Source organism: Aotus nancymaae, unplaced genomic scaffold (genome assembly GCF_030222135.1).
Source record: "Aotus nancymaae isolate 86718 unplaced genomic scaffold, 86718_ANA_hifiasm-v0.15.2.pri h1tg000012l, whole genome shotgun sequence".
NCBI lineage: Eukaryota > Metazoa > Chordata > Mammalia > Primates > Aotidae > Aotus > Aotus nancymaae.
In genome coordinates, this window is record NW_026988423.1 from 32,949,471 (window position 1) to 32,975,424 (window position 25,954).

Below are 25,954 nucleotides of genomic sequence, written 5' to 3' on the forward strand. Positions count from 1 at the left end.
TCCCTACTAAAAATACAAAAATACAGGCGCGTGCCTGTAGTCCCAGCTACTTAGGAGGCTGAGGCAGGAGAATCGCTTGAACCCAGGAGGGCGGAGGTTGCAATGAGCCAAGATGGAGCCACTGGACTCCAGCCTGGCAACAGAGCGACACTCAGTCTCAAAACAAACAAACAAAAACACTGTTGTTTGGAGGTGACAAGCATGAGGGAAAAGTATGCCCTTGGGCAATGAGGGTGGTGGGAGTGGAGGTTAAGTAGTAAAACTTCAAGCCTGAGGGCAGGGTAAGACCACAGTGTAGAGAGGCATGCATGCCAAGCGGGAATCTGACCTCAGGAGAGAGCCACTAGAGGCAGTGCTAGGGGCCTGGGACATGGTGAAGCAACGCCTTCAAGAAAGATTCATTTGATGGTGCTGAGTAGGACAAATAAGGCAAGGCAAGAAGGTGAGGAGGCTGACCCAAGACAGGAGCAGAGCCTTGCCGAGCCATATTGGGAAAAATCAGTACTACTGATCCTGACTTTATTTAAAACTTTGGTATTTTTCATAATAATTTTTACATTAATTCTGATTTGTAAAAGATACTACATTAAGATATTATTCAACTTGATTACTGAGTTTGGGGGCACCCCATATGAGTGCCTCACTCACCTCATTGTAGTCCAGTTCTGAAGAAAGAGTTGAGCCATTGGTGTTGAGGCAAAGAGGGAATGAGAAATAGTAGATGGGTTTTAAAGGAAAAATCGACATGATTTTATGACTGATTGGTCATAGGAGATGAAGAGAGAGAAATCCTAGATGCCACTTAGATTGCTTATGTTTACATAGTGAAAATGGTGACTCTATGGGACATAAATAAGGAGAGTGGAAGACAATGTCGCCTTTGGCTGAGTTCAGATGGAATGATGGCAACTTGGTGGAGGGTCCCTAAGGTGAATGCATGATGGGAGAAGACAGGAAAGAGTCAAGCTCGAAATAACAGTGAAAAGGGTCGAGTTAGAGCACAGACTCAAGAAAATGGCATTCAGAACCACAAGGGAAAGAATCAAAAGTGGATCTGTAAAGCTGCTGACAGTTACGAGGAGAAGCAAGGGGGCAAAAAACACAAGAAAGTACTGCTTGACATAGGAGGAAAAACAGGGACGTGTACAGGGTTATGGAAGCCAAGAGCAGAGCTTTAAGCACCAGGGATGGTGGACAAGAGGCCACTAAGAAAAGGGTGGTCCCCAGGCAGCCATGGAGCAAGGGGCCCCCCTGGGCATCTTCGGAAAACGTATACCTCTGCCCTGCTCATCACACGCAGTGGTGAGCCGCAGAGGAAACAGCACGGCTCTCCCTGTCCTCTTAGAAAGAGGCTACCAGAGGACACAAGCCCACAGCCTGAATGCTCCACCCATCTAGTTCTGGGAATGAAACGAAGCCCTGGAAGTCTGGAAACTACTGGGACAATCGACGCACCTTGACCCTGCTCTGCTCTGAGGTGAGCCAGCCCTACAACTACCACCTGCGCTGACCACCTCCACCATTCCTGCAAGGAGGAGCTCATTGGTTTGTGATCTTTCCCTAGCACCATTTCCCAGTGCTTCAAAGTCAGGAACTTGGACTTTGCCAGTCCATTCCCTCCTCCACTGCCCACAGTCATCTCCCTGGAACTGCCTCTTCACCTGCCCCCTCCGGCCAGCCACATCTTAAAGCCATTCCTTTTGCTCATAGCTTTCCCTGTCTCCACTCCCCAAAGTCCCAAAAAATTGGAAAAAAAAAAAAAAGAAGAAGAGAATATTTTTACAACAGCAAATCATGAACATGAGGAGTCTGTGTCTGTGGAGAGTGTGATCCATTTTTTCGGTCAGATTCTGTCTTTAGCAGAGCGTCTTCAACGTCGACGTGCTCAGTAACTCCCTCGTTGCTTACCTTCTGTATGTGTTACTTGGAGTCTAAACTCCATGGGAGCAGATCTGTCTTTTCCTTGCTTACCTTCAGAATCCTAGGGTTTAGCCTTAGTACAGGGCCATAAACATGTAAGACGCTGTAGATATTTCTAGATGCTGGTGCTTTCTGAAAATGTTTTAAATCCAGAAGCAAGGCTGAGTCAACACTGGGTGGATGGCCACTGGGATCTGCCACCACGGAGATAATTTTGTATTATTTTTCCAGGAATGTCATAGATGCTCAGGCGCTTTAGCAGGAAGACACAAGACTAAAAATCAAGCAGCCTGGGTTCAAGTCCTGCTCTACATCTAAGGAGCTGTGTAACCTCCGGGCTGTTCCTTAACCTCTCTGAACATTTGCTTCCTAAGGAGGTCGGCCTCCATGATCTCCAAGTTCCTTGCCAACTCTGTTTCATTTTTGCTGATTCATCCACATTCTTTCTCTTCACCTTGCGACTGACAACTTTCATTGGATAAACAGCCACACCACGGTGGGCGAGCCTGCAGAGCCCAAAGTTACCGGAGTCATAATGTGAGTCTGTGTCATACAATATGCCCTTGAAATGCATGCAAGGCCTTATATCGTTTGTCTTCATTCTCCCTCGAAGCCCGGCTCCAGCAGTTTTGTCACCACATTTCAGCAGAGAACACTGAAGCTTAGGAAGAGCCTTGATACTGAACAGTTATAGGGGCTCTCACCTGGCAGGTGCTTGATTAAAGTGTGTGCAATACCTAGGCCATTTCTCCACTTAAAACCTTCCACCTGGTTGCACGCATTCACCCTTAGGTGACTCCACGCACTTCTGATAAAGTCTGGACTTTCTCATCCTCAGAAGACGCTTGGTGAGCTAGCACCTCCATACCCTGCCAACCACTCTTCGGATAGGCTGTTTGGGATTGGGGTGGAATAGTTTTGATCAGAGGGTATTTGGCCTCTGAAGGACAAGGGCAGGGGCGTGGTTTCTGAAGGACAGCTGTTCAGAGGGCACATTTGTCCTGCTCTCTTGAGAGGCAAAAGGGAAGGAGGCAAACAGAATCACTCCCCAGCTCTCCGGAGTTTGCTGATGGAGCCTGAGGCTGGTGAGGGAGTGCAGCCATCAGGAGAAGCAGGAACAGACAAAATAGGAAACTCTCAAAGGGCAATTTAATTTTAGACTCAAGGCCAGGAAATTCTTTTTCAAACAATAGGAGCAATGGGCTTGGGCTTTGGTGAAAGTGCAGGCCTGACACACTGCAGGTTTCTGCAGAAAAAAAACCTGAAGCAAAGAGGTCTGTAGAAAAGGGGATGTCTATTACGCTCTTAATGCAAAGCTGTGCTTAGCTTCCCTAGGGACCCCCTGGGGCAGCACACAAAGTCAGAGGGGATGCAGCCAACACCAGCCCTACCACTCATATCAGCCTGAGGCCACCACCACAACTCCACTCACAGCCAACACTCGCTGAAACAGGCTGAAGGACAGGGAGAGGGTGGAACTTGAGACCACAGTCCTGGAGGCCTGCAGTTGACACTGTCTCACTGAGAGGTCTTAGGTGAGAGACGTATTATTTGTCAGCTTCTAGATCTGCAGGTTTCAAGTTGCCCCTCGATTAGCATGAAGCCTTCAGATGCCCAGTGGTACCACAGGTGACAGCTTTAGGCATCTTATGGTATAGAGATGGAGGCTGAGGCCGACTCAAAACCTCATTATGGACAAGGTTGGTAGAACTTGCCATGGCCAGAAGACTATCCAGTAATTTCAATTTGCTCAGCAGTCTACACAATGGAGTTCGTTGTTTTGTTTTGTTTTTTTCCTGAATCAGGAAAAGCTAATTTTTCATAAACAAGGCACATAAATACATGAATGAAAATACATTATAAGTTCTTACATATCACCAAATATAAAAAAAAAATTAATTAAATAAATGTGTTAGTAAGGAGTTGCTATGGATGTATCCCCCCAAATTTACATGTTGAAATGTAAACACCAATGGGATAGTATTAACAGGTGGGGGCATTATGAGGTGAGTAAGTTGTCAGGGTGACGCCCTCAAGGATGGGACTAGGGCCCTTTAAAAGGGCTTGATGGAATGGGTTTGGCCCTTTCCCTCCCTTCCTCCATTGAGGACAGAGCGTGCATCCCCTCCAGAGGATGCAGCAGCAAGGCTCCATCTTGGATGCTGAGACTGGACTTTGACCAGACACCTGCCAAAGCCTTGATCTAGGACATCCAGTGTCCGGAACTGTGAGCAATAAATTTCTGTTCTTTTGGAATTACCCAGTCTCAGGGAGTTTGTTATAGCAGCACTAATGGACCAAGACAGGAGTGCTATACAAAATACCTGAGGAAACTTCAGTAATTCATTTAAACTCTTGGGATCTTAATTTCCTGATATTGTGAGATAGTCTTTACATTGTGGTCTGACTCTGAAATTCTCTAGCTTGTGCTGATTGAACCTCATAGCTTAGAGAAACCTCACATTCCAAGACACTGGAAAAATATATGCTATTTCTCTTTTTTCTTCAATTTCTATGATAAACACTAAGAGTTATGTGTATAAATAATTTTCCTAAACATTATGTTTCAGCAGTCTCATTCCCACTTAGGTTTTGCATTTCTTTTTGTGGATTCCCACTTCTCTAGTCCCAAAAAATTTAACCATTGCTCTCCAGGATTCCCAGAGAGAAGGAGAGGGTGTCTGCATCAAGCTTCATGGTAGCAAGCACAGCCACTGCACAAAACGTGCAGGGACAGCACAGTGACCCTTCTGTGAACACATCCAATGGCTCAAGTCCTGAGGCCTATGGGCTGGAATTGAGTGTGCGAACAGCCAGAGCCCTGGCTAAGAAGGGAACTGCATCCAAGGAGGCCCAATTAAACTGCAATTACTCAAGATAAGAGAACCAGGTCTGTTTACACAATGGGGTTGTAAACCACAGGCTGTGACAAGAGAACTTTGATCTGGTGGCAAGGGAGCTGTTTCTCATGCAGGGCAGTGATGAAACAAGGAGGTTTCCCAACGAAGATGTCTCCATCTTCACCCCAGTAGCCCCATCTTCTTCTGGCAACACGCTTGTATGGATAAGTGGAAATCATCACCCCTTCCCAGCCCCAGTATCCATCTAACACAATCAAAAAGTCCCTGAGTAGAAAGAAATGAGATAGTAACTAAAGGAAAAAGGGAACTGATGGAGGTCATCTCTGTGGAGGCGCTTGACGAGCATGTTCTCACCAAACTGTCACAATGACCTTCCATGTACTTTATACTATGCCTGTTTTACAGATGAAGACACTGAAGTTCAAAGGGGGAAGTAGCTGGCCCAAGATCAAATAGCTAAGGAGTACCAGACAGAATTTAATCCAGGTCTTTCTGACTCTAAAGCCCAAGAGCTTTTCACTAGAATTTGGCTAGGACCCATTCCACAGCTGCCTGAACCAGGAGTAAAGGCTCCATCTCATGTCTGGTGTCAAAGAGACAGTGCAAGGTGGGTCTGCTTCTACCTCACCAGAGGGCCTGAAGGTGGAAATAAAGTTCTGTGTATCAATCAATCAGTCTATTAATTAATTATGGAAGAAAGAAAGAAAATATACAAAAGAGGGATTGCCCAAAAGTCTCTGTGACAGGAAGCTGTTCTGAGGGCCGTAGTTAATTTGGAGCTCTTTTTTGGCAATGCACTTAGCTAAGCTTCATGGAAGGACTACCCTCTATGCTGGCACCAACTAGAGATTCAGCTGACTCCCAGGTACCTAAGTCCCACTGGAACTGCACAGGAAGGACGGAGGCCAATGCCCAGAGTTGACGATGACTGAGTCTCCCTGGTGTCCCTCCCAAGGTAACATCCAGCATGAACTCACATATTTCCAGTACCCTGTTCATTCAGTGCTCATATGTCTGCAATATCCTTGGTTTCATGATATTTTATTCTGTACAACAAAAGAAATTAAGTGTCTCATAAATACCACCCCATTTCTACAACTTTGAAGGCTTTCATAGCATTAATTCACAGGTCAAAAAACAGTACTCTTTGTTGGGCAATTTGTGAACCCCTGTTTTCATTCAAAAAATGTAGAGACCATGTTTTAAAGAGAAACACATTTGATCTAGGGAAAGTCAAAGGTGGCGAGGTTTTTTTTTTTTTTTGAGACGGAGTCTCACTCTGTTGCTGTCTGAAGTGCAGTGGCATGATCTCGGCTCACTGCAACCTCCACCTCCCAGATTCAAGTGATTCTCCCACCTCAGCCTCCTGAGTAGCTCGGATTACAGGTGCCTGCCACCACGACTGGCTAATTTTTGTATTTTTAGTAGAGACGGTGTTTTATCATGTTGGCCAGGCTGGTCTTGAACTCCTAACCTCAGGTAATCCACCCACCGCGCCCAGCTAAGAGTGGCGAGTTTTTAATGCAGCTACGTCACCCTCAAATTAGAAGGGATGTTCCCTAAGCCCAGAGTCTTACTACAGAAAATTCTGGCACTTGGGGATATGCAGTTAGCCTCTGGGTCATAGGTGCCTTCTGTGAGGTCGAGCACAGTTGGCCACTCTTGCCTGAGCACGTTGCTCTATCCCCCAAAGTCTATGGCTCTGAGAGGAGGTGAGTGGGCAGTTCCTTTCCTCTGAACAGCCCACGGTGTTTCCTAAAGCTGCATGGACAAAGGGTCACTAATCCCCCAGGAACTCTTCCGTACATCCTCCTTGCCGGTGAGACAGCCCAGGCTGAGCCATGTTTAGTCAAAATTGAGAGCAGCCCAGCCCGCTCATTCCTGCCACTCTCAGCTGGGCCAGCACAGTGCTGTGAAGGGGAGAATGACGCATGAGAGGACAGAAGTACTGGGCCTGCAAGGGACTTCCAGGCTCACAGCGGGCTTGGGCTTGCAGAGGCAGCATAACAGGAAGGAGCGCTTCCTCCCGTGGATGAAAGGGTCCCTGACACAGAGCCCATAGAAGTACCTGGAAAGGTCATCCCTCCCACACAATGGCCAGACAACTTCCCAAAGTGGTGTTTCTCCACCTCCCCACTGTGACATCCCTCATTCATCATGGTCTCCTGAAGGGCTGACCTTGCACATGGGGAAAACATGAGTCCTGCTTTTGAAAAACTGACCCTGAGGCAGAGAATGTGAATTCTGTGCAAAACGGTGATTACCTGAGAGTGGTGTGGATTTTAACCACTGTGGCTCTCTTGATTTCTAAGCATTCTTCCACAGCAAATGACCAGATAACGTTAATGTGACCTCTAATTTACAAGCAATGACTCTGAGACTTAGCAATCTTTAGGCGCTAGAAAATATTGACATCCTAATTTAGAAAAGATTGTTTCAGGTCAGGCACAGTGGCTCAGGCCTATAATTCCAGGGCTTCGGGAGGCCAAGGCAGGCGGGTCTCGAGGTCAGAGTTCAAGACCAGCCCAACCAACATAGTGAAACCCCATCTCTACAAAAAATAAAAAATTAGTTGGGCGTGGTGGTGGGTACCTGTAATCCCAGCTACTCAGGAGGCTGAGGTATGAGAATTGCTTGAACCCAGGAGGCAGAGGTTGCAGTGAGCCAAGATTGCGCCACTGCACTCCAGCTGGGGCAACAGAGTGAGACTGTCTCAAAAAAAAAAAAAAATTGTTTCTTGGTCAGCTAATGCAGCATGAAAAATAAGAGCCCCTCAGAGCAGGAACATAGTCTCTCTTTCTTTTGTTAGATTTCCCTTTCTAAAGCAATTAATTTACTAGTAACCAAGACCTGCCTAGAGCGGTCTTTACACATAATTCCATTCTACCTTCAAGCTTCATCCGTGGCTACTCTAGACCAGGTTTCTCAACCTCAGCACTTTCAGAATTTGGAGCTGGATAATTGCTTGCCATAGGGGGCTATCTTGTGTTACTGGATGTGATAGTTACATCCCTGGCTTCTACTCTCTGATGCCAGGAGCACTCCCTAAATTTTAACAACTAGACATATCTCCAGGCATTGCCAGATATCCCTCAGGGGGGCAAAACCACACCCTGCTGAGAATCCCACTGCTATCATGGTTTTCTTTTCACTCTCAATTTACTACAACTAAATCAGAGACTAGGGCACCAGGTAGGAGGACTTGGATTATTGGATTAAGCACCCTGGATTGAGCTCTAGACAGGGAGGCTCCAACAGAACTGAGAAGACACTGGTTGCCTGGGGCTTTGACTTTCTTATCTAGGAAAGTTAATGAAGCTGTGCTTACCCCTCCAGGGAATCTTAGATTGCAACTGAATGTGAGGCTTGTTTGCTAGCGTCTCTAGTGCCAATGTCCTAAGGTTATATTTTGTAGACAATTTACAGATTCTCTGTTTATTACAGCCCAGCCTAAAGTTAGAGGTTATGGTTAGAGTTGGTTTATTGAACTTGAGTTTCTACTAATAAGTGTTATTTACTTCTTAACTTTTGTTAGAGAAATAGTATGTGAAAGAATTAAAGGGCTTTTTTGCTTGCTCTGAAAGATTGCCTAAATAGTTTCAGTGACAGAGAAACTGAGGCCTAGAGAGAAGTTATGAGTGAAAGCTCAAGAGCAATAATCCAGCAGCTCTTTTGTGCAACTTTCTGCTTTTACCTAAACAACTTTTAACTTTGTAGAGAAAGGCTCTCACATGTTGATGTTTTTCAGATAGGGCTATGACGGGTGGGAGTAAATGGGTTATTTGGTTTGAAACCAATGGAAACCATTCAGAATTTATTTTAAAATATCCAGGGTGTTCAACTGCATGGAGGTGACTTTAGCTGAAATTATGCACTTAGAGTTATTTGGTTTGGGATTTTCTTATTCTCCTACAATTTTGAGATACTCTGTCTAGGATAAAATTATATTATATCTGCTACTTTTATACTTATAATAGGCTTTTTATTTCAGTGTCTAAACTAAGTACCTATTTGTGTGGCTTTTCTTTTCTTTCTTTTTTCTTTCTTTCTTCTCTTCCTTCCTCTCTTCCTTCCTCCCTTCCTCCCTCCCTCTCTCTAAATCTCTCTCTCCTTCCTTCCTTCCGTCCTTCTTTTTTTTTTTCGAGAGGGAGTCTCGCTTTGTCATCCAGGATGGAGTGTGCAATGGCACAATCTCGGCTCACTGCAATCTCCACCTCCCAGGTCCAAGCGATTCTCATGCCTCAGTCTCCTGAGTAGCTGGGATTACAGGTACCCACCACCACACCCAGCTAATTTTTTTGTATTTTTAGTAGAATCAGGGTTTCATCATGTTAGCCAGGCCAGTCTCAAACTCCTGACCTCAAGCGATCCTCCCAAAGTGCTGGGATTCCAGGCGTGAGCTGCCACGCCCAGCTATGGCATTTCTTAGCCAAGATATTAATCTGTTTTAATTTGTACATAGGAATAACTGTACATAGAATTAATATGGGCTGGCTTTTAAATCTTCTTTTTCAACTCAATAACAAATTTCCCTTGAAATCACAGTATCATTATTTATTTTAACAAATCTCATCTTTAAGAAATATTTAATGTCATTTGTGTTGACCTTAAATGATGACCTCTATGTGAGGAAGAGGAGGAGAAGCCCTTCTCTGGCAGCTTCTTCAGGTCTCGATATGATCTTAAACCCCAAGTTTTTTGGCAATCTATCTATTAAGCAAACTCAAGTGACTCCTCTTGCCTGAACTTGTCATGTAGTGGGGTGTTGGGGGGGCAGTTTAAACATATTTCTGATGTATATTATTGTCTAAACCTTTTTCCGATAGTAATTTTTTGTAATAGGGAAGTGTTTACGTGAACACAGAAGCCATTTTAAAAAGAAAAATGTGATACAAACAGCTACTGAAGAGAGATGTCTCAATCATCCTTAAAATGTGTCATTTTCCATTGAACATAGAATAACTACTGAGAGATTTTTTTTTTAAATGCTAAAAAAAGAACTTCAAACAATTCAGATCTTTTAATATGCAATTACAGTGAGAGGTCATAGTTAACGCACCAGCGTTAAAAATTATACAGAATCTCTGGCAAGACATAGTTAAAGACAAGTTAGAAGTAAGTTCTTGTTTATTGGTGTTAATTCAGACCCATAAGTATACTGGGAAAAGTTAATAATAATAACAATATAATAAACTTATCTGCAGCCGGGCTTAGTGGCTTACGCCTATAATTCCAGCACTTCGAGAGGCCGAGGCAGATGGGTCACCTGAGGTCAGGAGTTCGAGGTCAGCCTGGCCAACATGGTGAAACCCCCGTCTCTACTAAAAATACAAAAAATTAGCTGGGCGTGGTGGTGGGCGCCTGTAATCCCAGCTACTCCCGAGGCTGAGGCAGGAGAATTGCTTGAACTCAGAAGGTGGAGTTTGCAGTGAGCTGAGATCACACCACTGCACTCCAACCTGGACAACAGAGCAAGACTCCATCTCAAAAAAGATCACTTGAGGTCAGGAGTTCCAGACCAGCCTGGCAAACATGGTAAAACCCCTTCTCTACTAAAAAGTACAAAGATTAGCCAGGCATGGTGGTGCACATCTGTAATCCCAGCTACTTGGAAGACCGAGGCAGGAGAACCACTTGAACCAGGAAGGTGGAGTTTGCAGTGAGCCAAGATCACACCACTGCACTCCAGCCTGGATGACAGAGGGAGACTCGTCTCAATAAATAAATAAATTAATTAATTAAACTTATCTGTCCATATTTCATTATAAGTAAAAGAATTCAACATTTATGATGGCTATCTTAGGATAAAAACGTAATTAGAAAAAATAATTAATGGCACAGCTGCTGATATTAGTTTCTTTTAACACTGGAACTGATCAATGACAACAATGTAAGATCCCAACACAATACATTTTTTGAGAAATTTGTCAAGGCTGTTCTATTGATCAGCATATAGTTTGGGCAAGGGTCTTCTCACCTATGGACAAAAAACTCTATCTAGTCCTATTTTAAAGTTGCTTTGTCCTCTCTTATTCTAGGATTTATGAAATTTTTCCATAAACTTATTGTCATATTTCATTTTCACTTTTAAAGTCTATGATTAGAAAACTTGCATTATTTGCTTTTTACATTGGAGGCCAAAAATAAGTGAAATTGTAATATGAATTGGAATAAAGAACGTTAACATGTAAAAAATCTTTATCAAATAAACTGGGCAGTGAAAATCAACAGCTTTAAATGGTCATCATATGGGAGTCATTTCTCTCAAACTCAAATATGCTATTAACTTCCTCAGCAAATCCATCAGTATTTGGTTTTATTTTATATGCTGATAAAATCATAGATAATCTTACAATTGAGATTCTCCAAAAGATTCAAAGCTGATTTGAACCTTGGAGTTCAAGTTCCTGTCTTCTCTGTCTATGGGATGTCAGGATACAGGAAGCACGGGGAGGAGGGGAGAAGGCTGCGTGGGCAAGAGGGGTGGGGAAGGGGCCACCACTCACCACCACTGCAGAACGAGCCGCTGAGTAAGGCACGGGGCTGCTCCCAGCAGAATCCACAAAGTAGCTCATCCTGCTCTCAGCACCTGTGTGAGAGAAGGTATTCACTGAGCCTCTGGATGCTCACAGGTTTGTGGACTAGAATCCACAAAGTGGGCATGAACCTTAGAACTAAGAGTCTCCTTAGGAACGAACCAGTTCACTTCTTTGCATATCAGGGAAAGAAATGGAAATTCAGAAAGATAAAGTGACTAACCCCCAGCACTGGTGAGAGCAGTCCTCAGACAGAAGCAGTTTCCTGGTTGGGAGGCAGCATGAATAACAGACCATGTCTATGCACTGCAGACAACAAGCAGTAAACCAGTGTACAAGAGGCACATTTTTGCAGGGTTTCTGGGCAGGAACCAATTCTTGTGTGTCTCCTCCACCCACAACCAGGCCCGGCACATAAGTAGGCATACGATACATAGTTAGGGCATAAATTAATTGATAAAGAAATAAACAAAGAAAGGATTGGAGAAAGGAAGGATGGAAAAAGCTCTCCTGAAGAGGTATGTCACCCAGTACCCCAAGACATAGATAAACAGAGAGAAACCCTGCAAAAAAAAATTGAAAAGGAGAAAGCCTTTTAAATAACTCCTGTTGAGAGCTCTTTTCTACATTGGAAGTCTGAGTGACTAGGATGCTTGAGCAATTTTCTGGTTGAAGGGATTTTCCAGCTAGCTACTGGTCATCATTATATTTCTAACATCTCTGTTGACCTAAATGCTTTCGAAAGTGCATCACACACTTTCATAAACTTAATACTATGCATTTAAAAAGTCATTCTTAATGCTCTAGAGATTAAATTCCTAGGCATATCACTCAGAGGCCAAATTCTTATTGTTAGAAAGTGACATTTTAACTTCACTGCTTTCTAGTTTGTATTTGTCTGTCCTTTTCCTTAATTCTTATTAACATTTAAAACAATTTATATATTTCAAGAAAAATAGAGTATTAAGAAATGTCTTATGTTCAATTTGCAGTTTTGATTAATCATCTTGAGCCCTTCTTTCATATGAAATATATTTAAATGTTTCAATGATATAGTTAAATAGGCTTGGTAATATAAAACTATACTGCCTAAGGGCTACAGCCACAAAGCTACTAATATCATATGTTTAAGGGATGTAAGCTACAAACCTCCCAAAGACATAACTTATCCTAGAACTATGCTTTGTGTTTTTAACTAAAACCTTGCCTCTTTATTATGTTTTTTCTTCCAAAGGTAGAATGCAGTCAAAATAACATTAATTTTTAAAATTTAACTAAGGGTCTGGATAGCTAGACTATATTAATCAAAATTTTGTCCTTTAGTTTTTCAGGAAATGGATCTCCACTACAGCAAAACCACCCCCAGGAAGAGCTCTTCAGTGGTGAAGCTGAATAGTAGGAAAGGGTCAAAGTACCCTAGGCCAGGGACATTGTTAATATCTGCATCAGGGGCCATTATTCAGTGTTTGTTTCCAAGAACAGTAAGTAGCTATGATGTGTCAGACTCTGTAGTAGGCACTGAGCGTAACATAAGAGTAAGATGCATGTAACATGGTTTAGGTAGGCCTGTCCTGACCATACACTGTAAGGATCATCTCACTGAGCTCCATGGCCCCTTTCCCACCAAAGTGTTCTTCATTTTTACTCTTAAAGTTTTAAAGTCCTGATGAATCATCATCAAACCATCTATCCCACTTCAGTTTTTTATCTACTTTGAGATCTTTGGATGAGACACAAAAGTTAACAACATTAGTTGTGTCATACTGACAATGGCTTAACCACAATCAAATTCCCTAGGGAAATGTCAGTCATCCCTCTGGGGTCCTGCAGAGCAACTAATACCTTTTAGAAATGAATGCCTTTTGGAATTCCCCCCAGTGATGTGGGAATGCTGATTCAGCACGCGTTCCACAGTCTGATTTCTACCAAAAAAAAAAACAGCCCCAAGGATCTCCTGAGTCTTCACAGACCTCAGTTACAGTAGTCTCCCCTTAGCCAAATAGGATTTGTTCCAAAATCCTCCAGTGGAGGCCTGAAACCTCAGATAGTACAGAACCCCATACATACTGTGTGTTTTCCTATACATACACACCTATGATAAAGTTTAATTTATAAATTACACACAGTAAGAGATTAACAATAATAACTAATAAAGGAATAGAACAATTATAACAATATACTGTGATAAAAGTTATTGAATATGGTTTCTCTCTCACTCTTTCAAAATATCTTACTGTACTGTACTCACCTATTTTCAGAACTTGGTTGACGGAGGGTAATTGAAACCTTGGAAAGCAAAACCACAGACAAGGGAGTACGATCGTATTCATCCAACAACCATGTAGTAGGCTTCCTTTGTTAGTGACTTGTTTATTCATTTGCTAAATAATCACCATGTACCTACCATATGCCAGGCATGGCCCTGGGCACTTGAAACTACCCAAGTAAACAAAGATTCCTGACCTCACGGCACTTAGATTCTATCAGACTCAGGAAAAAGCTGAGAAAGACAGGGTCTCTGTCTTCCGGCAATGGAACCAATCAGCTCATATGTTACTGTAGCATAATGTAATGAGTAGTTGGCCAACAATATGGAAAAAGAAATAGGAAGCAGTCAGTTCTGCTGGGTGCAGGGAATTGGAAATTGTGGAAGATTGCACAGACCAAGGTGTAACCACATGGCCCTATAAATCATCCTTAGAGTCCCACAAGCAGCAAAGGCCCTTCACCTTTCAAATGCCTATTTTACTTACATATTTGTAAAAGAAAGGACTTTTGGAATTGGCAGCCACATCCTGAAGCCCACCTCAAAGACACCAAGAGTTTCTGTCTGCCGGCCAGACAACTCCCCCTCATAGCAACACTCCTGGAAAAGGGTTCAGTGGAAATATGTTTTCTCTTCTCATTGACAGAGTGAGGGAGGAAAGCTATGGCCCAACATCTGGTGCACTCTGTGCTGGATTGTATTCTTGAAACTATGACCGTATGAATGACACTTCCCTTGGGGAAAAGCCCTTTGCCCACAGAGGAAACTGACAAGAGGGAGCTGCCAGGGCTCTCAAGGGCTCTGTTTCAGGAAATAACTCTCGGACAGAAATGGATTGCTGCTTTATTATTTTTTGGAGAAAGAAAAAAAGAACCCACCCTTTTTCCACTTGTAGATTGTGACACAGAACAGCTGCTAGAGACGTAAGCCTTCTCAGAAGAAGTAAAAGAAGTGCTTAGGTGGTTTTTTAAGTAGCGTTTGTTTTTTCTTTTTCTCTCTCTCTTTTTTTTTTTTCCTGGCTTTTTGTCAAAAGAGAATTCCCTCCCACATGACAACTGAACATCAGCTGCACCAATTTTTTTTCTTAGCATTGCACATGTTCATTGCACAAATACAAAGCAACTGTAGCATTTGAAGATTGACTCCCCAGTCAAGAAGCATCCATGAGACCTTTTTGGGCGCAAAAATGATTTGGATGCTTGGCAACAGAGGGTCTTGCAGAGCTGAGTTATTTTCCTTACCGGTGCCAATCAAACCACAGGATAAGTGGGTCGGAAAGGAGGCTGTCCTGCTGTCCACTGCGGCTTGCTGTGCCCCTACACTCCCTCCCACCTCTCCAGCCCCCTCTCGCTATGGCCCCTGCACCCTCTACTGAAACATGGAACTCTGTTGTTTTCTTAGGCACGCGATGCCAGGTCTCACTCCCCTGCCCTTCTTACGTTATCCCCTCTGCTAGGAACCCTCACAATGAGTAAACCCCTCCTCCTCAGGGCTTTAGGCTCATCTCCAAAGTTATTGCAGCCTGGAATCCTTCCTGAGCCACCCTTCAGCCCAGCCAGGGTTAGCGGCTCCTTGTCCATGTTCCGCAAGTGTATTTCTGTCATGGTGCATGTCACATTGTTTTAGAAACATCTGTTTCTGTTTGTCTCTCCTGCTAAATCCTGAGCTACTTGAAGGCAGGCACCATGCCTTTTTCATTTTTGGGTCTTCAGCACTTAAGACAGACCATGGGACATAATGGAAACTCATTGTTTTTTAAATCAGTGAATGAATAAATGAATGAATTGGTCTCACAAGACTAAAAATGAAAGAGGTAGATCCGATGTGAATATATTTGTTCCTCAAAAGAGAGGCTCTGAATAGACTGCAGGTCTAGAAAAAGAACCACTTGAAATAATCAGTTTGTTTCATGATCTATTTCTAAGGGAAAACCATTTCCTCCTATTCACATAGCTATTTAATGCCACCTCAGCTAAGAAGGCTTTTCCCATCATCGCGTATAAATAGCAGCGCCTTTCTCCCCGTTCTGACACTAGGTTGTTTGTTCATTGTCTTCTCCAAGGTCTACTTTGTTAGAATTTAAGCTCCCCAGGAGGGGAGATTTAGTTCTTTTCTTCACTCCAGATCCCTGGATCCTAGGCCAGTGTTGGTAAGGAGCTGGCACATAGATAACTGTTAAATACAATAGTATAAGTTAGAAAACTTGTACACACTCTTTTCGTGTAAGCCCCTCTTTTTACAAATAAGGACAAAGACTAAGGCGATGCTTCTAAGTGGCCAAGCTGAGACCAGACTCCAGGTCTTCAGCCTCCTGTGCTTAGAGAAGAAGCTTCTGTCCACTGTGCTTCTCTAAGCACCCTCATCACCCTGGATGGCAGGGACAGAAACAAGCATTCATTGGAGAAGACAAAAAAGGCAACACTTTGGCTTATGTGGGTGTCTTATGTCCAAAAAATCACTTTAAAACTATCATTCTGCTTGATTCTAGAGAGTTCTATTCTTCATGGAGCAAGTGACCACTTCTCCAACTTCCCACCCTCTCCAAGCTGGCAATTTGGCCAGGACCTGTAGGCTGTCGCTTCCTTTCACCCGGGGCTTGCCAGGGCAGGGCAGGACAGGGCAGGGAAGGGCAGATTGAGAGACACAGAATAAAGGAAAAATTAGGGAGGAGAGGGACGGTTCCGGCCAAGGCAGCAGCAGAACAAGAAATCCCTAAGAGACCAAGCTTGAATCAAGGCTGAATCCAGTTCACATCAACTCTGACCCAGCTTGGCTGTATTTCTAGATAAGTTTGACATGGGTTAAACCCTTTTCATTTGGGGTTATGTGTTCCTAAAAGAAAAACTATGCCTTTAGGTAAATACCAAGTAAATTACACTTTAATTATTTTTCTTTTGAAAAACAAAATTTCTTTTGAAATTGTTTTTGCCAAACTAATGCAATGTTATTGCAAACATCAAAATACAAAAAGTCACAAGTGGATATCAGAATCACCTGAAACCCCACCATGTAGAGATAATTATACTAATAATTTGTTCAATATTCTTCTGGGTACTTTTTAATGTATCCAAACGAACATAGATGTCACACACACATGTGATTATAAATTTACCTTCATGAGATTATTCTCCACATGCTCCTTTGTAATCTGCTTTGTTCACTGACATTTAACATAAGGCTATGGACATTTTTCTCTGTTGATAAATGTGGCTCTCTATCCTGAAGATGATGACTGCCAATTAATCTACTGTAAGTATATATCATACTTTTAACAAGTTTCTTATTGTATAATTAATTTGTCCCCAAGTCTTTGTCATTATAAAAATTCCTAAAATATTTTACATTCCCATTAAATGCGGAAAAGGAGTATTTTGGGGACAAAGAAAATGGGCATTCTATATTTGAATACATATTGACTAACTGCATTCCATAATAGATAAGCCAAAATTAGACTCCCACCAACAAAGGCATTGTGTTTTAAATTTCAACTTGCCCTCTCATCTTCATGTTAGCTTCATAGGCAAGGAATTATGGTTAAAACATGTGCTGGGTATGAAGATGGCACATGGGAAATTGAAAAGCACAATAAAGCTGTGGCAGAAAATGTAGATTTCTCCCCACCGCCCCTCGTCCCAGGCTTTCCTCTTTGAAAGCTACGCAAAATTTGAATAGCTTCCCAATGAACATTTATCCTAATGTCAATAATTTAGGATTCCTATCAATTTATACAAAAAGCATGTCCTTTTGGCTTGGAATACAGGAGATAAAGAATTTGGCATCCAGGGCCAGGCACGGTAGCTCACGTCTGTAATCCCAGCATTTTGGGAGGCTGAGGTGGGTGGATCACCGGAGGTCAGGAGTTCAAGAGCAGCCTGACTAACGTAGTGAAACTCCATCTCTATTAAAAATACAAAATTAGACAGGTGTGGTGATGCATGCCTATAATCCCAGATACTTGGGAGGCTGAGGCAGGAGAATCGTTTACACTTGGGAGGCAGAGATTGCCGTGAGCCGAGATTGTGCCATTGCACTCCAGCCTGGGCAGCAAGAGCAAAACTCCATCTCAAACAAAGAGAAAGAGAGAGAGAGAATTTGGCTTCCAAAAGAACTAGCCATGTAAATGAAACTTGCTACAAACAATATCACTTTTGCCAAACTAAAGGCAACACCTGTGTTACCAAGGCAACATCTTTAATCTGCAATGTACAGACTTTTAGTTTCTTCTTTCTGAATACCACAGAAATGTATTCTTGGAGACTCAGAGTATCACCTCCTTCAGGAAGCTTCCCCCCCGCCCCCTTGGCAATTGCATGGACCTCCTTGATGCCCTCCATGGGTTTTACTGTAACAGTGTAACAAAGTTCATGACACTTCCCGTATCTATGCCTGTTTCTGCTCCTAAATGATGAGTAACTTGAGAATAAGGATGGTGTCTCTTCAGATGACACATAGTAGCCATGCAACAAGTGACTTTTGACAACAGGAGGGAAAGTACCTGAAGTACTTAAAACAGAGTTAGTGTGTACAATCCTTGCGTGTCAGTCCCTGAGCTTATTGAGTGTATTTCTCAAATCATTTGAGTAGATGGCTCCCCTGATCTGTCACTGTAACAAAAGCTCCCAAGTCCAATTCTCTAAGAACTCAAGTTTAAGATCCATCATATCTAGAAGGCTGAACATTCCTCACTCCCCATGGAAACTTTGTGGTTGCAACACATAGAATAGAAAAAGGATTAGAAGAACTGAAGATGGTTTCTCTGTCTCACTACTAAATCTGTAAGAACCTCATTTGCTTAACTAAGTAATCCAATATTACTACAGTAGTAAATATTTCTTCTATTTTAAGTAGCCAGCACTGACAAATGAAGGCAGTGTTCTGAATTATGGGTTGGTTCCTGGCTTCTGTGTCTTAAACTAAGTGCACTTATTCTTTCACTAAGGTCACGGAGTAGCAACTCACAGTACAATTAACATCTCAGCCTTTGTTTCTTCCCAACTTCACTATAATTATTCCCCCAACCCTTGCTTAAATGGAGATGAGTCATATCCATCTCCTATTTCTCTAAAAATAAATCCATCTCCTAATTAAGCATAATACTTTCAAGTCCTGTATGAATTGACATAGATCAACTAATCCTTCTTAGAATACTAAAGTGAACTCATGTCGTTATAATTTTAAAGAGTATATTGTTTTACTCTTCCTTGAGGAGTAGCTCGCTACTATCTCCTGAAAAAGAGAAAGACTAGAAGATAGTTTTACTCTGGTATACCATAGCAGTTAGAAAATAAGAAATGTTTCATGGATTATTTTATGCATTTCCTTCTCAGTAGAAATAAATCCCTTACCACACAGTACTGAAATGGCATTGTCAACAATGGACAGAAAGGTCTTGCTTCTCCTAGGCATCAAGGAAATACATTAAAACCTGCTGACTCTTATGTCCAGGAATCTAACCAAAAAAATGACAATTCTAGTGTCTGAAATCTTTCAAATACTAACAATATATGTTTTCTAGGCAATCATGCTTCCGTCAGAACATCTTCTGGAAGATCAAAGGTAATATTCAATACACTGCCTTACAGTAAAAGTGGCCATAGCCTGTGTACAAATGCTATGCCTCAAAGCCTATATTTTACCATGAAATTTAACAAATGATCATACTTGGCCTTCGGATGTACTTCAGAGCCAGGAGCATGGTAGGTACTCATAAATAACTGAATAAATAAATGAGAATTGTGTTTTACTTAGAACCTAAAAACAAAAAAGAATTAGCTGGAGGAATGATGTAAAGTACTCTTTGCTGCACAAGAATGGTTGTAGTAGAAGCCATGAAATAAGAGATTCTTTTCCAAGTCAAATGCAAAGAAAGGCTGGAAGATTAAAAATGTCAACTCTAACCCAATGAATGCTGCCAATGAAACCTGTGAAGAGTCTAGAATTTTAAATAATTGCATCTTAACTCTTAGCCTGTTGAGCATGTTGGACATAATCTAGAGTTTAGACTTATTCTGGCTCTTAAAGAGTTCTCAACAAAACTGAGAGCACCATAAATAGAGAGAGAGAAAAAATACGAAAACAATTAAAGGGGACTGGATAGTTGCAACAATGCCCCTTTACAATTAAACTAAAAGACACCAGCTGCCTCAGATCTCTCAAATCCAGCAAGCAACTTCCTGGACTATGTCTGATTGTGATTTTCATGGTGGAGTTTCATTTGTTTTATTGCCCAAATTGCAAGGTTCCAATTTCTCAGTATAATGCTAAACAGCTTGCTAGCATTCTTACATAAAGAGGGATTGTGTTAATTCAATGAATTTTGGAGTTGGAAAAAAATTCATCAACCTTCTCATTTATTTCAATGAACTAAGGCCCAAGAGGTTAAGTGTTTAGCAGTGATCAAGAACCCTGGAGTTACATACCATGGGTAAACATAGAACTGCTTGCTGAGTGTATGGCCATGAGCAAATTTCTTAACATCACAGTCAGTTTCCTCAACTATAAAATGCAGATAATAATACCAACTCTTTCGGGATTATAAAGGAGGATTATGCAAAGCACAAATACTTAGCAGCATGCTGTATATATGGTAAAATGGTCAATAAATAATTGTTATTATTGCTATTTTACCAATAGTGCCTGGCAATTAGTAAGCATGAGTAAATGCTTACTAATGTTACTAATTAGTAACACTACTGGTTTATGTTCATTACTTTTTTCTACTGCCCAACATGGCAGAGGTTATTTAAGTATTAGAGCTAGAACACACATAGCTAAATCCTTCATCTCTTTTTCTAAAGACTTGTATTCAAGTCATGAAAACAGGATTCCCTTTCATAATAATTGGTTGAGTGGCATTAGTCAAGAATTTTGCAGGAGAAAAGAGCCACAATTTCTGTTTAATGGTAGTCTGTTTGTACCATTGTTATGCATAAAACCAAGAAGTAAGCATTTTTCTTACAGTGGGGAACTAACTCATTGAAAGATTGCATAGCACAAATGGTGAAATATTGCAGCTTCCTGAGTTAAACCAACATCTTTTTGATATAATGTCAATCTTTTGTGGAGTAACACTTTAGCAACTAGATAGAAATATAAGGAAGTAGTAAAGTGCTGTGGAAAATGGTGCACAGTTTTTTGTTTGTTCATGTTTTTCATTTTTGCTTTTTTGTTTGTTTGCTTTTGCTTTTTCTTCAGAGCAGTGCCTCCCAAACTGTAATGTGCATATGAATCACCTGGTGATCCTGTGACAATGCGGTCTGCTGCAGTAGGTCTGAGGTCTGGCCAGACAGTCCCCATTTCTAACAAGCTCCCACCCGGTGCTGATGCCATCAGAGGACTTCAATGTGAGTAGCAAGGCAGCGCTGGACTAACTTGGTTAAACTCACGAGTGATTATAACAAGGTAGATGTTTAGGAGGCAGAGCCAAAGGAGGAACAGGCAAGACTTCTGTCCCAAGACTGAGCAGACGCTGATAATCTCAGGCACAACACAAACCTGGCTGCAGAGAATTGTGTAGCTCAGCCTGTCTGTGTCTCTGGAGCCACACGCCAGGTGCACATCTGCCAAGGTTTCTTGCTTTTCCTGAGAAGACATAGCTGTCTCCCATCAGCAGGAGTCGTTTGGATTAAGGATTACCAGAGGTACCGAGAGATAATTTAAAAGAGTCATTTGCATTATATATATTCTTTTACAATTGTAAAAGACTCAAATGTTTTGGAAACTTTTTGTACATTGTTTTGCAAACTTTCATGCATCTGGAATTATTTCAAAGTGAAAAGTTTTTTTTTAGCCTCTAAAAAGTCGAAAATTCTGGAGTGTTCTACCTTTCCACACCTCTTGAAAATTTATATTTTTTTCTCCCCATTGAGAATACTTTCCTGACATTTGCACTAAATGTTTGTTGCTTACTCTCATCCTACTATGTATTACCCAGCCCGTCGCCTCTGAGTTCTGAAGGCAGCACCAACACTTGATCACTGGAATATGAAATCTGTCCTCTTTTGAGAAAAAGATCAGAAACATCCTTCCCTGACTGCTTTAGATATTATTTTTTTCCCACCTGAACCCCCAAAGCATGTATAGATTATATTACACCACTTAATAATTATATTGTCTTTTATTTTTATCCTCTTTTCTGGTAAAATGTTGCTTTCTAAGATAAATTGTGTCAATTTTAAAGATGGAGCTCATGTATTGCTTCCGTATCTGACACTGTCTCCAGCACAAGGCTGGGTGGGCATGGAGTGGAAATAAAAGTGCTATTTGTCACAGAAGGGATTGACTTACTAAAGCAGCAAACTAGGCCTGGTAGCCTTTCTTCAAAGTCCGTATCTTCATAACAATAAATAAGTAATCCACAGATACCGCTTTGGAAAATAGGCTTAACCACCGTGTTTCCCTAGATAAGCATATCATCAGTCTAAGCAGAAAAATCTATCCTAAATTTATGTAAGTGTCTTAGAGTTATTTAGATTCCTATGACATGCAGTTCCAACCACAAGCTCTGAGTTCACATTCCCTTAGCTCTAATCAGGGTCCACCATGAGTTAAGGTAGTCACATGACTGAGCCTCAGAGTCTCCAACTGGTAAATGGAGATGACAAGAGTGGAGGGCCCACCTCAAAACTTCATTGTAGATTAAATGAAGCAGTTCTGCAAAACACCTAGCAAGGGTGTTGGAACATACTAAGTGCTCAGTAAACATTAGGGCTGAGTATCCTTCCTTAGATGAAGTGAAGAAAAACGAGTATGATAACCAGAGAAAGATCTAGATTAAAAGGTGTAGTCTGATCAGCTATATTTTCAGTATAGCAGGGATAAAAGAGATGAGAAAACAAAAAGTAAGTTATGTCCTCACATCTAAATTTCCCTAGGATTGAAGAAACTTACAAGATTTGCCTCAAATGCCACTAAATTGCTGCGTATCGCATTAATTTTGCTCAAATGCTAAATACTTTAGAATTTCATAATGAGAAAAAAAGGAAGTGTGGAAAGGAAAGGAGGAGGGAAGGGAGAGAGAAAAGAATGAAGGAAGGGAGAGAAAGAAGGAAAAAGGAAAGGATGAAAGAAGGAAGGGAGGGAGGGAGGGAGGGAGGTCCCAGCTCCTGGGATGTAATCATTCCCTTCTGCTGTTTGATGTGAATAGTTGGAAATTTTGAACTGGTGATTAGAAAATGATAGTCACTGTGGAAAACAGATCCATTCACCAATAAAATAAAATCACAAGGTATGTCAGAACCTCAGTTATCAGTAAGCAATTCACCAGTGCAATCAAAGAGAGAAATGTGTTGATTATTTGTTTGCACAGTGTTTTGCCTTCTGTCTCACCCTCCCCTGGGTGACAGGACCTGCACCCACACACCCAGTTTGTTGTATTATTACTTCCAACAGTCCTTGACCTCATTGGCACTATGATTTTTCATAGCCCTATGCTGTTTACTTCTATTCTCTCATCTTTGTAAACCTGGTGGGGCAGAAATGATTGTTTACCTTTTAGAGATGAAGAGAATAAGTTACAGTCACATTCAATCACTGTTCTCAGTTACAAAGCTCATCACTGACAGAATCCAAGTGCACAGCCACTTTCCCTACTCCGACCCAGAGCTGGTTCAAGTTCTGAACCTACTCGCCTTTAAACTCCATTATCATCTGGGATCAGTCACTGGTCCAAGTCCATGCTCTGGCTGGTTCACCAGTACCACAGACTGCCAGATACCAAAGGATTCCATCCTCTACCAGCTTCCCCCAGGCTCTGCCTCAGGACATCCTTTCACAGCCAGCAACTAGCACCTCCGCTTAAGAAGCCTGCGAGGAAAAGATGCCCCCTCCATAATCAGGCTCTCGGCTTGGCTTCCCACATCCTCAGCAGCGGAACCAGGATGGAAGAGGCTGCATGGCTGCCTGAACTGTTTGTTATTTCACTACTGAGTTGGCAAGGATGGAGTAGTTGCTTTACAATTAGAAGCAACGTGCTTCTTCAAATATTAATATTAATAACTGTACTACTGAACACATGAAAAGACCTTTTCATCTTCAAAGCACTTTGCAGACAGTAACACATTAGCTCTCCCTTCCCTCCATTCAGGAACAACAGGTGAGCGCGACTCTCAACAGCAGCAGTGGCCACCCTGCAGCCCTCGTGCACAGCCCACAGCTGTGCACGAGGGTTTTCTCTTCGGATAAAAAAAGAGGCCACGAAATCCAAAACCACAACTGATGAAAGAGTTATAGTATCAGTAATTTTACAAATCAAATGGAGCTGCCAGTTATCATTTTAGATTCGGTATTTCCTGCTGTTGAACAAATATCTACTTTTCTCAGTTGCATGGCAGTGGTCTAAAGTAGGAAGAAAAATGGCCTTGAGATTAAAAACAAAAACTTATCCAAAAGGTAATAAGGAAAACCTGCAATAGAATGCATTGATTTCAGTGACCCAGCACCTTTTAAGTTTGCCAGAAGAAAACACTACTTTAAAAGGTGGCAACAGAGACCTTTAACAGTGGATGAGAAGTCACATACAAAGTGTCACAGCCAGATAAAATCATCAGATGGAGAGGAATTGCCATCGACATCTCCTGCCACGAAGTCCAGCTCTACAGTGGGGAAAAGAAACACCTCCCTGACTCTGAGACAAGCCCTGGCCACACACACACACCATGTCTCAACAACAGGCTTAAGAATTTGTAGATCCTTGGACAACTGCAAATCAGTCCCAAGACAGATTAAAAACACCTAACAGGTTAGTTTTGCTTGCAAGATTCAAACCTGTAGCAATTTCCTCTCTATTAAAAGCAATTCATTAAGCCGCTAGACAGAAAAAAAAAAAGTAAAACAACAGGCTTACTAGTAGTGAAAGAGGAAAAAAAAGAAATTTTTATATTCAACTTCAGCTTTATTTCTTTGGAAGTGCTCCAATTTGCAAAAAAAAAAAAAAATTCGGGGTTTCTGACAAGTAGTATCTAAAACATGCATGGTTTTGCTTTAAGAAGCAGGTAACATTTTTTAAAATATAGTCTTGCTTTCAGACTATTCTGACGAGGTTAGGAAGTATTTTTGAAAATTGTTGTTAAACAATTAAATGAGAATATAGAAAGATGTGAAAAGAGAAAGCAAAAACGCACTTGTATCCGGAATGTCCCTATCAACTTACTCCTTAATTCCACAGAATTTTTTTTTTTTAAACAGGAAAAGGAAAATGGACTGAAAAGTTTTAGGCAGAAACTCACACACACCTCACTTACTACTTTGCCGGAGAGCAGATCCTGAGTGAGCTTCCCTCAAAGCTGTGGTCTCTTTCCAACTACCTGCGGGAATGCTCTGCTCGGTAGTTTAGGAGGATGCAAAGACCATAATGTTTCTAATAGAGCTGCCTCCTTAAATTGGGGGGTGTGGTCAAGCCAGGAAAAGCTGGAAAAAAAGACAGTCTTCCTCTTGTCCCTGGCACCAGGACAGCAGCCACTAGCACAAGCTCAGCAGTCTAGGTGGAAAGCAGTGTTTATTGGCGGTGGCGGCACCAGGTCACACCTTGTTTTTTATTCTTCAAATTATGTTTCAACTGAATATAACTCAGCCTTGGGGAATAACAGGGAGGGAGATGAGCAAAAGGGAACTAGCTCAGTGGGATAACATTGCATATCATCTCATCATTCGCTGATGCATTTGCTCTCTCCTGAATATGTAAATATTCATGCTTCATGTTCCTTGACTCTCTCAATGGAGCTTCCACTAACCTAGGCGAGGGCTCAGGTAAGGGAAAGGGATTGCTTTAGAAACAGAGCTGGAGACTGTCAGCAAACAGGACGTCCACCACCTAATCACCTGCTCAGGCTTCCTGTTTCTCACTAATAACTTAATATGAAATGAGATATTTTCTAAGAGAAAGAAAATAATTTTGTGCAAGAGAGCTGACTGGATAGGGACTTGGGATTTCTGAAAAGTAAAGCTAAAATCCCCTTTTTATATAAGTATGGTTTTAAGCAATCTCTAAAATAAGGTTAGCTTTAGTAGCCCTGACTCTTTCTGTGGTGTAGGAAATAAAAGGGCAGAAGTGTTCATACATTTCTCATTTAGAGAAAATGTAAACAATATGAAAGTCTTACATCTGTCCTAAGTGAAAATACACAGTATTTTATATTCACATATTGAGGTCTATGGTAAGAATGTTACAGCATAACCTCATTTCTATGAATGGAGTTATTACAAAATTTTTCTTTTGAAAAGTCAGTATTCGACTACTTAATCTAAGACTTGTATCCTAAGAGTTTCCATTTTCTTTGAGTAGGAAGTGGGAGTTAAAATTTGTTGTAGTTGGCTTCTTTCCCTTCTTAATGAAGACACAAACTGAAAGTCCATGAAAATCTAATAACTGTCAT

General features: G+C 41.6%; 1 protein-coding gene across 4 annotated transcripts in view; it reads right to left on the minus strand.

The window, feature by feature from the left end:
- ETS1 (ETS proto-oncogene 1, transcription factor) overlaps positions 1-24,917 on the minus strand; it is a 126,665-nt gene extending 101,748 nt beyond the window's left edge. For 2 of the 4 annotated variants that reach the window (XM_064375577.1, XM_064375575.1), the window contains exons 1-2: positions 24,815-24,917; positions 11,288-11,370 (exon numbers count right to left, since the gene is read on the minus strand). In XM_064375577.1, the coding sequence (XP_064231647.1) occupies positions 11,288-11,356 (69 nt within the window). In that variant the 5' untranslated portion in view covers positions 11,357-11,370; positions 24,815-24,917. The remainder of the gene's footprint in view (positions 1-11,287; positions 11,371-24,814) is intronic. The other 2 variants (XM_012470128.3, XM_064375576.1) reach the window with 2 other exon arrangements.
- Between the last annotated feature and the right edge of the window lie 1,037 nt (positions 24,918-25,954).